Consider the following 12,551-nt stretch of genomic DNA (forward strand, 5'->3'; position numbering starts at 1 on the left):
GAAGCACTGGCAGGGTGGTGTTTCATAGTTGTCTTATCAAGAATGAGGCAATGTAGAGGCCGAATTCTACTTATGTACATGATTTGGTGCAACCAAAGTGTTGCCGACAACACTTTACACATGATGGGCAAAGATGCCATTTCCTCAGCCTCTCCTCCTCTTTCAACTTCTGTGGAAGCCCAACTGATGTGGCGGGCAAGGGTGTGCTCCCTTCAAGTCCAGAGTTCCAAATCTGCCCCGTAGACGTCGATATATAAGAACATCTGATATTTTGGATGCTAAAAAGCTTCGACTTCCGATTTTTCGGACTTGCTGCCCAAATTTCAGGTCCAAAACAGCATTAATTGAGCCCCCACCTCTGCCAGATCTTTCATCTCCATGTTGGAACCAGCGTTTTCTTGAGTTAATACATTTGCGACCGTAGCCGAGCTTGAAAAGCAGCTTTGCCGCAACACCGGGGTGTGATGAGGTGAAGCATATTGAAAATCTAGGGACCACTTCCAATCGGATGTCGACTGTCTCTTGGCAAAGTTCGAGCGTAACGGAGCTTGAAAGGCAGCTTTTTCGCAATACCGGGGTGTGATGAGGTGAAGCATATTGAAAATCTAGGAGCCACTTTCAATCGGACGTTGTCTTGGCAAAGTTCGACCGTAACGGAGCTTGAAAGGCAGCTTTGCCGCAATACGAGAGTATAATGAGGTGAAGCATATTGAAAATCTGTAGGGGTCACTTTCAATCGGACGTTGACTGTATTTGTTTTTGGGAAGTTCGAATAGTAAAATTCTAGTGCGAATCGAATCGAATAGCAAACACTATTCGAAAAATATTCGCAATTTTGAATATTCGCGCACCCCTAATTAAAAGTGGTACTCACGCCAGCTGTGATAAGTGAGTAATGGGTGGCTTAATTCAGTAAATCTTTGGCATTTGTGTAACTAAAGGTTGGAGGTATGCAGTGAACTAGGATATATATTATGCAGTAAATATCAAGAAAGTAATGTAAAAAAAAACCAAGAAGACTGGGAAAAAGAGCCAATTTAGACTGAACCTGTTTGCAAAATCGGCTTTGAATTCAAAAATATTGCATCAATTTCTTTATTCTAGTTCGCTGCACAGATGTATATGTTGTAAACTATTACACAAAATTTCAGTTCGAAGTACACACTGAGAAAAAAGTTATGAAAGTTTGCATCCCATGATTTGGAGTAAATTCTTGTTTTGAGAAAAATGCAAACAAAATTTCAGAGCTTGCAAGATGTGTGTGTCCCCCTTGTGGCTGTTTTTAGGGGTTTAAAAACAATTAGAAACACGAAGTTATATTTAATGATATTCTCTTATGTAATAGTCAAAATAAAATTTATAAGGTATTTTGAATATCATTAATATAGACGAAAAAACACTTGTTCTCGTAAAAAAGCACAATGTGGTTTCTTTTTCCCTATACGAGCTTGGGGTACAGAAAACTTGCTGTAACTTGCAAACTAATGGTGATAGGAGGATAATTTTTGTTGCAACATATTTTTGAATGTTTGGGTGTGCACAAAAAACCAAAAACCAAAAATAGGCCTCATGAAAAAAATTCGAATTTTGAAGGTGGCCTACCACCTTAATGTTTGTTGAAAGGAGTTACGTAAGCCATACATGTAATATAGTTTTTGAATGAGGACATCACATGCAAATACTTGCTAAAAAAATTTTTTTTTTTTAGGTTTCACTTGGGGATTGTGCAGTCTTGGCAAAGCTGCAGAGCTGCTAATTGGATAGCTTTAATACTGATTGTTGGTGGGCCGGTTGGTACATACTGAGCATGAAAAACAGTGCACCGAAACGGGACAAGGAGAACGAATGTGTGTGTGTGCTTCTTTTCGTTCTCTCTGTCCCGTTTCAGTGTGCTGTTTTTCATGCTTGAATCCTAGATCCCAAATAACACGGGAATCTAGGATTCAAGGGAAACAGTATTAAAAAGATAATGTATATCGTTTTGGTTCTAGTGGCCTTGCTGAACCACAGGAACTGATGTTAAGATGACCCCATGTTCTGCACATGCAGGGCACAACTCGGTGGTACCACGTCTTCCTTCTAAGAAAAAACTCTCATCGGGAATAACTCGATGTGACCCTGCTCCATGGCACCAAGAGAGGCTGAGGGACTTCTGCGAGTCAGAGTCAGCACCATTGCGAATCAATGACCGTGTGGTGTGGGTGAGCGACCATGGGCCAGAGTATGGCACTGTGCGGTGGCTGGGCCACCTGCATGATACCAGTGAAGACTTGATGGTCGGTGTGGAATTTGTGAGTGTGCAGTATTTTGCATACATTCAATTTCTTGCATCATTTAGTGTTTTGCCTTGAGGCACTTGACTTTTTTCTTTTTTTGCTTACAGGATAACCAAGTTGGAACAGGCACAGGAAAGTACCGTGACAGGCAGCTTTTTGAAGCCCAGCTTGGCCATGCATCACTGATTCCCCTGCTGGGCCTTCTTAAAGCAGACGACTACCTTGGAGAACAGGCACCAGGTACAGTGAGGCTGCAATAACTTAGCCACGAGAATGAAGTGCTCATATATTTATGTGCGGTGTAACCAATTACCAATATTTCAATTGAATCTTGAATTGTGGGCATTCGAATGGGTATGGTACATTACAATGTTAAAGGCAATTATTTTGCAAGTTGATTTACTATAACCTACCGAACAAGCATCTAGCTTAAATCCTAGAATTTCTTACAATATTACTAGTGAAAGAGTATGGTGCTTCAATATATATGTGCTTCAATAACATCTTTGACACACAAATGCAATTGAACACGATGCAAAATCTAATTAATTAAAGAGGGATAATGAATTAATGACTACCAGCAAATTATAGCTAAAGCAAAAAAAATGACGACACCGTTTGATGTTCTTTACATGCAAGACATTTGAAAAGTGGCAAAATAACCGTGAATAGGTGGCTTATATCATTAGGCCAATAGTGGTGATTGCTTATAATTACCTGAGATAATCAACATCCCTCAAGGGGTTAACAGTAATTGGTGATAGTAGTGCAGTAAAAGTAACATTTTGCGTGTTGCTTTAGTATAGGGACTTTACTGTTGTGACAAATGCAGCAACTTGTTGCGAGGTGCATCGTCAGGGTTTCCTGAGGTTCTGAGAAAGATGACATTATCTAGCACCCACTTTCTGTCTTTTGTATGCATGAAACTGCATCACAGTGCCGCCCTTACTTCTGGGTATTTGTAAACTCTATGCCTTGAAAGATTAACTGTCAGAGTTGTCAGTCAGCTTGCCCCGCTGTGTGATCTGATCTCTCTGCCTTGATGCTGTCTTGTGGCATAAGAGATATGGTACGGTAATTGTTTATTTGCTGATTGGCTAGAGTAAAGAAAGTGAAGTGTAATTCTGCCTGCATTTTTTTTTAGCAACTAGGGGGGAAAAGTACAGTAGCTGAAAAACTTAGTATTCAAACATGTGATTGCATATTAAAGCAGGGACACCTAGGCATGGTTTAATGTTGGAAAGATTTAGTAGTTTACTCAGGGTTTGAAGAAATCCTTGATGATGTCATTTTTTTTTCATATGCGACATATTTTCTTTCAAATTGCATGTCTGTACTAGTGGCAGTATGCATGATATATTAGTGGCCATTGGTTGGTATAGATAAGAATCTGCAGCGTTTGTTGGTGGCAAAAATATTTCACAGGGGCTGCAGGAACTGCCGGAAAAAACGGCGGTGACAGCGCTCAGCTTGTTTTTATCACTTGCTTGCTGTCAGCGTTCATTCGTCATGCCTTTGTCAGCTTTCTCGTCACATTCCCGCAGCTCCTGTGTAGTCTGTGTTGACATATGTTAATAGGGATTGAGATTAGATGTGCTTGCTGTAAACTCAGGCATAAGTCTAAATAATTCTGGTCTATAAGGCACACAGTATAATATATATATGCATGTATTTAGTTTTGAGAAATGTATGAACAAGAGTCACAAAAGCTGCGACTATATATATTATCTCTACATGTGCGAGGCAAACAACTGAGTGAGCATTTCCTTACAATATGATGTTTTGTTTAATTTACAAAGCAACAGCACTTGAAGATAGTTCTATTTCTAAAGCTTGGGGTTTCAAAACAACTAACAGGCTATGAAAAATGCCATGGTTAGGGCTCCGTGTTACTTTCGGCTACCTGTGGTTCTTCAAAATACACCTAAAGTATGGCACACGAGTGTTCTTGAATTCCATACCTTCCACACTGCTGCTGCAGTGGTCGAGAATTGCAGCTGTGATCAACAATATAGCTTGTTGAAGTGGAGGGAGTGGGTGGGGAGGGGGGGGGGGGCACTTGGAGATAATTTAGGAAACCATTATTGCCTTGGTTGCCAGAGAAAGACTGGCAAGCTAGCAAGCTATTGGCCAAGATTTGTTATCTGTATGTTGAGCTGCTCATATTAAATTGTGACCATAATAATATATTTTGCACATTTGAAATTCTGTTTATTACAGGCTACTGCATCATGAACACATGGGAACAAATCAATATTGGGCTGTGCATCATACTTAGTTTGTAATGATAAACTATTGGTTTCTTCATCATCATCACCATTCTTAGCCTGTTTTAGTCCACTGCAGGACAAAGGCCTCTCCCAGTGATCTCCAGTTTGCCCTATCCTGTGCGAGCTGATTCCATTGTATCCCTGCAAACTTCTTAATTTTGTCACTCCATCTAACTCTCTGCCTTCCGCGATTGCGTTTCCCATCCCTTGGTAACCATTCTGTCAACTAGGATATCTGTCAACTAGGATTCTGTCAGCTAGGATGTCAACTAGGATATCTGTAATTCCTGTTTGTTCCCTGACCCATTCTGTTGTCCTCCGGTCTCTTAATGTTAGTCCTATCATTTTTCGGTTCATTGCACACTGTGTGGTCCTCAACTTTTTCTCTAGTTGCTTTGTTATCTTCCACGTTTCAGCCCCATATGTTAGAACTGGCACTATGCAGTGATTGTATACTTTTCTCTTTAATGACAGTGGCAGATTTCCTGACATTATTTGGGAGTGCCTGCCGAATCCATGCCAGGCCATTCTTATTCTTCGGCGAATTTCCTTTTCGTGACTAGGCTCTCCTGTTAGTAGTTGTCCTAGGTATATTCATTCTTGTATACACTCCAATGTATGGTTCTCAGTCTTCTTCAACTTTTTCGCTTTCGCCAGGCTATTCAGCATTATCTTTGTCTTCATCATATTCACTTTTAGGTCTACTTTAATACTTTGTCGGTTTAATTCTTCAGTGATATTTTGCAATTTGTTGCCATCGTTACTGAAGAGTACTATGTCATTTGCAAATCGTAGGTTGTTGAGCCATTCTTCGTTAACTTTGATTCCTGTTTCTTCCTCCAAGCATGCAGTGAACAACATTGGGGATATTGTATCTCCTTGTCTAACTCCTTTTTTTATCATAGTTTTATCGCTTTTTTTTGTGGAGAAGTTAGGTAGCTGTGGAGTCTTTGTAGATATCGGCTAAGGTATTGACATAGGATTTAGGTACTCCTTGTTGACTAAGTGCTTTTAAGACTGCAGATATCTCTACTGAGTCGAATGCCTTTTCGTAGTCTAGGAAGGCTAAATAAAGGGTTTTGTTGTATGCAGCTGCTTTCTCCATTACCTGATTTATCACGTGAATGTGATCCACCGTAGAGTAGTCTTTCCTGAACCCAGCTTGTTCTTTAGGTTGGTTGAAGTGAAGTGTTTCTCTTAAGCTTGGCACCACCGCCGCGAAGCTGCCTAAATTCTTTTCTCTACGCTCGCAACCTAGGAAGATGTATTTGGGGCGTTTAACCTGTCTGAAATTACCTTTGTAAATATTTTGTAAATCACCGAAAATAAGCTGATGGGCCTATAGTTCTTTAAGTCTTTTATGTCCCCTTTCTTGTGTATTAGTATATGCTGGCATTTTTCCAGCTCACTGGAACCGTTGCCGTTTTGATGTAAAGATTGTAAAGTGTTGCAAGTTTCTTCCAAATAAATTCTCCTCCGTCTGTAATTAGATCAGCTGTTATTCCACGCGGCATATCGCGTATGGCCCTTCTAACCTCGTAGGTAGTTACATATGGAATTTCTGTATCTTGCTCGTTGCTACTTCCATTCAAGAGTGGATGATTTATTTTCAAACTACATAGTTCAGCGTAGAAATTCTCTGCCACTCGAACTATGTCATTGAAGTTGTTGATAATATTTCCCTGTTTGTCCTTTAGAGCTTGCATTTTATTTCTTCCTAGACAATGAATGAAAACAACTTTTATTCCCTTCCTAGACAAAGTCTCTTTTTTGCTGTTTTTTTTACTGCTGCTCCTATTGCTTTGACGTTGTAGTTCCTTATGTCGCCGACTTTCTTCTTGTTAATCAGCTTTGTCAGCTCAGTGAACTCTATTTTAGATCTTGAGTTAGTCTCCTTCATGTGTTACTGTTTCTTTATTAAGTCTCTTGTGGATTGAAAGAGATTAGGTGGAGGTTGGATGGTCATCAAGCCTACGTTGTTGGTAATTAATTTTCAGTCTGGAACAGTGTTAAGGACAAGGGTCATGTGGAGGCACCTAAAAGGACAGTAGCACAGCATGTTCTACATTTGTGTTCTTAACTACTTCTCCCTAGAACTGTACACACCTTAAGGGGGCTCGCAGCACAGACATTGCATTTGTCTAGAATAATTTTTTTTTTTACATGCAAAAGGAGGTTTAATGGGCAGTATTGACAAAGTCTGCCATGAAGAGTGCAATGATTGAGGTTAAGTGCTCACGTCTATTTTTGTGCTCACGTCTATCTTGTGCACTGCTCTGGTGATGCTGCTTGCTCCTGTGTTGTCCGCCTTTTCTTTATCTTCTATATTATAATTGCCCCGGCAGAAAAAGCTGGGGCCATATTGGCCATCTAAGATGTGGATACAAAGGGGTTGAGGTATGGCTGGAAATGGTCTATGTGCATGATTTCACATCGATGGTTGCGCAATGATGTAATTAACAGGTGAAGTTTGCTTCGTGCAATGGTTGAATTTCCAGTACCACCAGGCACCCACTGGTTCTAATGGGAAGAGAAGTACCCCAGCTTGATGCTTGGGAATGTGAATGCTCATCTCGAGCAGGTGGCCTCTCCTTTGTGCTCACGTCTATCTGTCACTCCCCTTTTGCCCTCCTCCACCCTCCATGATGTTGCACCATGCTTCCTTATGAGTTGCAGAAGTTGTCATTTTTGCTGACTTCAAACTGTTATCTTGAAGCAACTGCAGCCGAATACGCCCACAGTCCTGCTCACCTCAAGTGAAGTCTTGTACTTTGATGCCGAATACTGTTTAGTACTTGTGCTTTCGAAGAAGCTAACACTCAAAAGGGGGAACATGTAAGCAGGTAATATTGTCCTGAACATCCAGATGAATAAGCAATCACCAGCATGGCTGACACCACTCTTTTTGCATGTAGCATGTTGCAAATAAACAAAGTTTGTTGCCTGACAGGGTTCTGTCCACAATGGTGATAGCTTGTAAATGGTAATACATGTTCCTTTATCTTTATGCCTTTATCATTGCGGTGCAGCAATTTTTAGATTCGCACACTACACCTTTACAAAACACGTTGAAATGAAACATCAAGTTAGGTGGATACACAGTGTGAGACATCTGCTCAGAGATGTCACAAGGATGAAAGCAATTTATTATGCTTGTTGAGGGAACAACGGTGATGGCAGGTGTGTGCAAGATAGACATCCTGCTACTTTTAAAGATGCTGTACTTGCACCACAGTAGCAGGTGCCCATTCTTGAGAATCGGTTGAGTATGGGCACACACTCAGTGCCATGTACAAAAGTGCTAAATGAGCAAAAATCAAGTAAATAAAAAAATCCACTGTATGTAATGCACCATTCCATTAACAAATTGGTGTTCTTCAGGTGTGCTTGTGAACCAACATTATTTTATCAGGTTTTATGTAGAAACAAATTTTTCTGTTATGCAGAACAGAGGTGTTCTTATTCGCTTGTATTTGTCAGTCAGTGTCCAAGGCTTGAATAGGTAAGCCCTATTGTTGATACTAACATTCAGTGAACATGTAACCCTCATACTATACCCTCGATGATTCTTGAAATGTATTTCTTTAGAAAAAAGGAAAGTTGAGATAATTGAACAACAGTCTTTGGGTTACTGTCACAACTGAGACATATATTTGAAAACAATTCAGTGTAATAATTAGAGAAGTAAGTATGCAGTTAGATAACTAACTTTTAAACTAAAAGAACCAACTCCCTTAACTAAAAGAACTTGGCTCCTTGTGGATTGGACATTGTCTCATGTCTATTTTTTTCTTGGAGGGGAGGGAGGTGGAGAGGGGACGCTCAATCAGAAGAGCGCTTCTGCACATCTATTAACTTCAGCAAGATATCTGAATGAAGGTTCTTAGCAAGCTTTATAAGCTGAGTGTGTCGAATCAGTGATACAAAGAAGACAGAAGATGGGCATTATGGTTGTTTTACTCGTCAGTAAAGCCTTTCGCAAGCGGAATTTTGGTCAACTGAGGAACTTGTAAACGAGAAATTTCTGCTCGTATCAAGTGTGTGACTTTTTCATTTAAGAATGCAAATACATGATGGCAGAGTGTATCAGAGTCCTGATGTGCATTTCAGCACCCTCCTAATTAGTTCAAGTGTGCCAATTTAAAAGAGGGCAATGTTACCACTGACACTACACTGATAGAAGACCTGCTACAGATGTTGGAGAAAGTAATTTGGAGATATTATCTTGGGACACCCCTGCGTTAAAATAAAATTGCTGTAAGAGGCTGCTAGGTTAGAATCAACTGCTCATTGGCAGAGTGTTGTGAATGTTTGCTGGATCTCAGTTACGAATGTTTTTGTGGAGGATATTATTCCTTTTAACAACTTTGTTTCTTGTGACTTACAGTTGACTATGGAAATTCATGCTTTTACACTTCACATATTGATCGAAGGCTCAAGCTCCCCACATCAAGCCATTTTCAAGGTGAGTCTGTGGAACTTGGATATAGGTGCCTTTACACTCACACTGTGGCCAGGTGAGTTGGCTGCATTTTATATGTTTCATGTCGTTTTAGGTCAGTAAACTTTTTGGTGCCAGTGGCAAGCAATAATGTCAGTGAAATCAATTTTACCAATTTAGTTGTCTTGTGAACATCTTGTTTCACACAAAGAGTGTGAAATAAGATTGTTTGTGCTTTTTGGCTAAAAACTTGTGTTTAACTTAGCTAGATTTCACTTGTCTGGGTAATGGTCTGTTTTTGTGTGCATGTGCCTCTTGTATACAAGGGGTGCAAGTGCCTTATCATATAACTTTGCAAGAACTCCTTTGCTGAAAAACCCTGTGCTTAGGTTTTTGAAGGTATAGCAACTCCTCGAAATAAATTATGTTTTCACTGAAAGCTTATGCGGCTGTTATACATTTGACACGGTGAAAATGTTTGACAAAATCTGCTACGTTAAACCGACATAATTGCTTGCCTCTATTTTCTCAAGATTCTCGTGAAGGAATGTGTTTCGTTTTGAAAATCTTTTGGGATTAAATGCATTCTCTCAGTATAATATGTTGGCTTATTTCTTTCCCTGCTTACCACCACTCACACTTGTACTTATGTTTAGCCCCTTATAAGAAAATGTCTTGCATAGCACTGCTTGAATAGAGAAATTACTGAATTGAGTACTAATATTCAAGAAAAATTACCTTAAAAGATTTAATAGAATATTTACTATTTTCTTATTTCTAAACAAGCTAAAATATAAGCCTTGTACAAAGTCCACCTGGTAAAAAAAATGAGGATTACCTGGTAAATGAGGATGAAGTGGTCTGCACTGAGTGCATGAAAGAAGATGAAAAAGTGGGATGGGGGAGAAGAGAAGATAAAGTTGCTAGCCGAAAAAACACAACAAGACAAAGTGAGAATATAATGGTGGATGACACCAATCTAATCACAATTGTGTCATTTATACATTAGTTCCTAGTAGGAACATTGCAACTTACGTTATTACATGCTCGTAATGCCATTTGCAACTCGAAGTTTGGTCAGCTGTGGAACTTGTGAATGAGAAACTACTACAGCTTTCAACCATTTGGTGCACCATGACAATGGCAGTAACAAAACAAGGGAACATCGTCTCACTAAGGTTAATCTACATTGTTGTATTTGTTGAACAAGGGATGTGCAATGCTGCTGCATCGCATGTGGCTATGGTGTTGTGCTGCTCAGCATGAAGTTGCAGGTTCAGTTCCTTGCTGTGGTGGCCACATTCAGGTTGGGGCAAAATGCAAAAACATTCATGGGCATACAGTGTGTCCTAGCTTACTCAAGCCAAGCTAATTACAAAAAGGGTCAATTAGATACAAAGATATGGGACCAATGGTGTTTTGTTTGCCACCACCTTTTGCAAATGGGTATTTTTCTGTTAAAATTGCTTTTCCAATTAGTGCAAGAATGAATTAGCCAAATTATTAATTACTTGCATAATTCAAATTGTGCACCACAAATAAAAGCATCATGTCGATTGTTTCCAGTTCACTGCATCTTCCATAGTTATTTTTTTCTGTTTCAAAGTAGGGGTGCAAAGAACGAATAATGATGTGAACTGAGCGCACCCCGATGCCTCTCTCACGCTGTACCAGCACTTTCAAAATGGGTTTCAAGGTACTTCTTATTGTTGCCCTAAGCAGGGGCACAAGGATATGGCATAAGGCCCAGTATTTAAGTGCTTTTTCGCAGTAGAGCTCACTGCCTATTATATTAGAATCAACATCACTACACTAATTTATTACTGAATCCAAAAAGCTTATCTTGGCTTGTTCCAATTCTACTCAATCTGCTGCTTATGTACTACATAACATATAAATTTACATTGTCATCATTAACCCTTTGAGGGTCGATTTTCTTCGCGAAATGCATCCCAAAAATGTGCGTTTTTTTATTGCTGAAATAAATTCTTCAGATGAATCTATTTAAGAAAAAAATTGTCTAAAATATTTCTGGGTGACCGTAAAGTGACAAAAAAATAATTTGTGTTGTTACATACACATGGTTTATCCGTGAGTAACAGCAAAATAAATAATTTTAAAAAATCTATACGACGGTTAAAAAATTATGCATTGAAATAAATGTCTGTGTAGTTCACAGACGTATAAAAATAACTGCACGAAGTGGCGTTAAGTGGAAACACGGGGGGGAGAAAAGCAGCTTTTGATCCAGTCAGCATCGTCTTGTTGCGCACGCTTTCGAGATGCCGCTCACTCAACAACATCTGAGTCTTAACTCGTAAGTAACTCCACGTATGATGGGCTTACATTTACTGAATCAGATTCTAATTCGGCGGTCGAGCGGTGATTGAGAGAAATCGACGCTAGACTCACTTGTGGCAGAGAAACCAGTGCGCACTTCCATAGCGAAAGCAAACTGCGCGGGTAAGCGCACTGGAGAAAACTGCGTAGTTGTGAGTGCATCCAGAAAGTGAAAAGAAGTCCGAAACCTATAATAATCCTTTGTCTTATCGCCAACAAGACAGAAGCGGTTTTTGTGAGTCCCGGAAACAGGAAACGCAACCACAGCGGCATCGTTTGTGTCAGTCAGCATGTGCACGAAAACAGGTGTGATCGCGTACCGGGGAGCAACAAACGAAAGAGTAACAAATCAGTCACCTTTTCAAAGATTCTAAACTGGAAAGCCATCAGTTTTGTGGGCGCAACAAGCAGGAACAGGCTGAAGAACGAAACCGAAACTAGTCGGTGTACCGCTGTAGTAAAGCATAAAAAAAACAAAACGGAGAGACATTGGCGCTAGGAAAGAATTCCACGTATTCCCGCAGTGTGGCAGCACACGCCAAGTAAGAGAAATAATAGATAAAGGCGCGCGTTTTAAGCGCACATGCAATGACGTACATGTACGTCTTTGACAGTATTGTGACTGTTGCAGACGACGTACATGTACGCCTTTGATCCTCAGAGGGTTAATCGCTATAATTTATATTTTGTTCATTGATTATTCATGGAATTGTTTGGACATGCCACTTTTCTTTTCAATTGGTTTTTATTTCTATACGTTGCTTATTACGCATGTTGTATGATTATGCTTTCCATTCATGTTCAAGTCTGTTTTATATCTATTCTTTTTGTTTTTATCGTTACTTGTTTGTTTGTTTGATTTTCACTTTTTGTGCTATAACAGCTATACCTAAGTGTACGTATTCTCCGGTTCTCGGGGCCCTGTTCCTGTCTATTCTATTTTGTAGCCAATACTTTGAATATATATATATATATATATATATATATATATATATATATATATATATATATATATATATATATATATATATATATATATATATATATATATATATATATATATATATATATCAGGGTTCTCCCCAGAAATTTTTAGGGGTGAACATTTGGAGCGCGGCGGAGAGGGGATATTAAGTTTACAAATTTCATGCCTTCAATCATCGGCACATATCATTTCTGGCTGCACATATGTGGCATCCATGACGTGCATAGAAAGTTGGCGAT

The 12,551-nt window shown here is 39.5% G+C and overlaps 1 protein-coding gene across 4 annotated transcripts in view; it reads left to right on the plus strand.

The window, feature by feature from the left end:
- The window catches only part of LOC119407328 (ubiquitin carboxyl-terminal hydrolase CYLD), a 98,173-nt gene that overhangs the window by 32,556 nt on the left and 53,066 nt on the right, over positions 1-12,551 (plus strand). For all 4 annotated transcript variants that reach the window (XM_049419315.1, XM_037642087.2, XM_037642091.2 and 1 more), the window contains 3 exons: positions 2,050-2,291; positions 2,384-2,516; positions 8,934-9,011. In XM_049419315.1, coding sequence (XP_049275272.1) covers positions 2,050-2,291; positions 2,384-2,516; positions 8,934-9,011 — 453 coding nt within the window. The remainder of the gene's footprint in view (positions 1-2,049; positions 2,292-2,383; positions 2,517-8,933; positions 9,012-12,551) is intronic.

Source organism: Rhipicephalus sanguineus, chromosome 1, assembly GCF_013339695.2.
Source record: "Rhipicephalus sanguineus isolate Rsan-2018 chromosome 1, BIME_Rsan_1.4, whole genome shotgun sequence".
Lineage (NCBI taxonomy): Eukaryota > Metazoa > Arthropoda > Arachnida > Ixodida > Ixodidae > Rhipicephalus > Rhipicephalus sanguineus.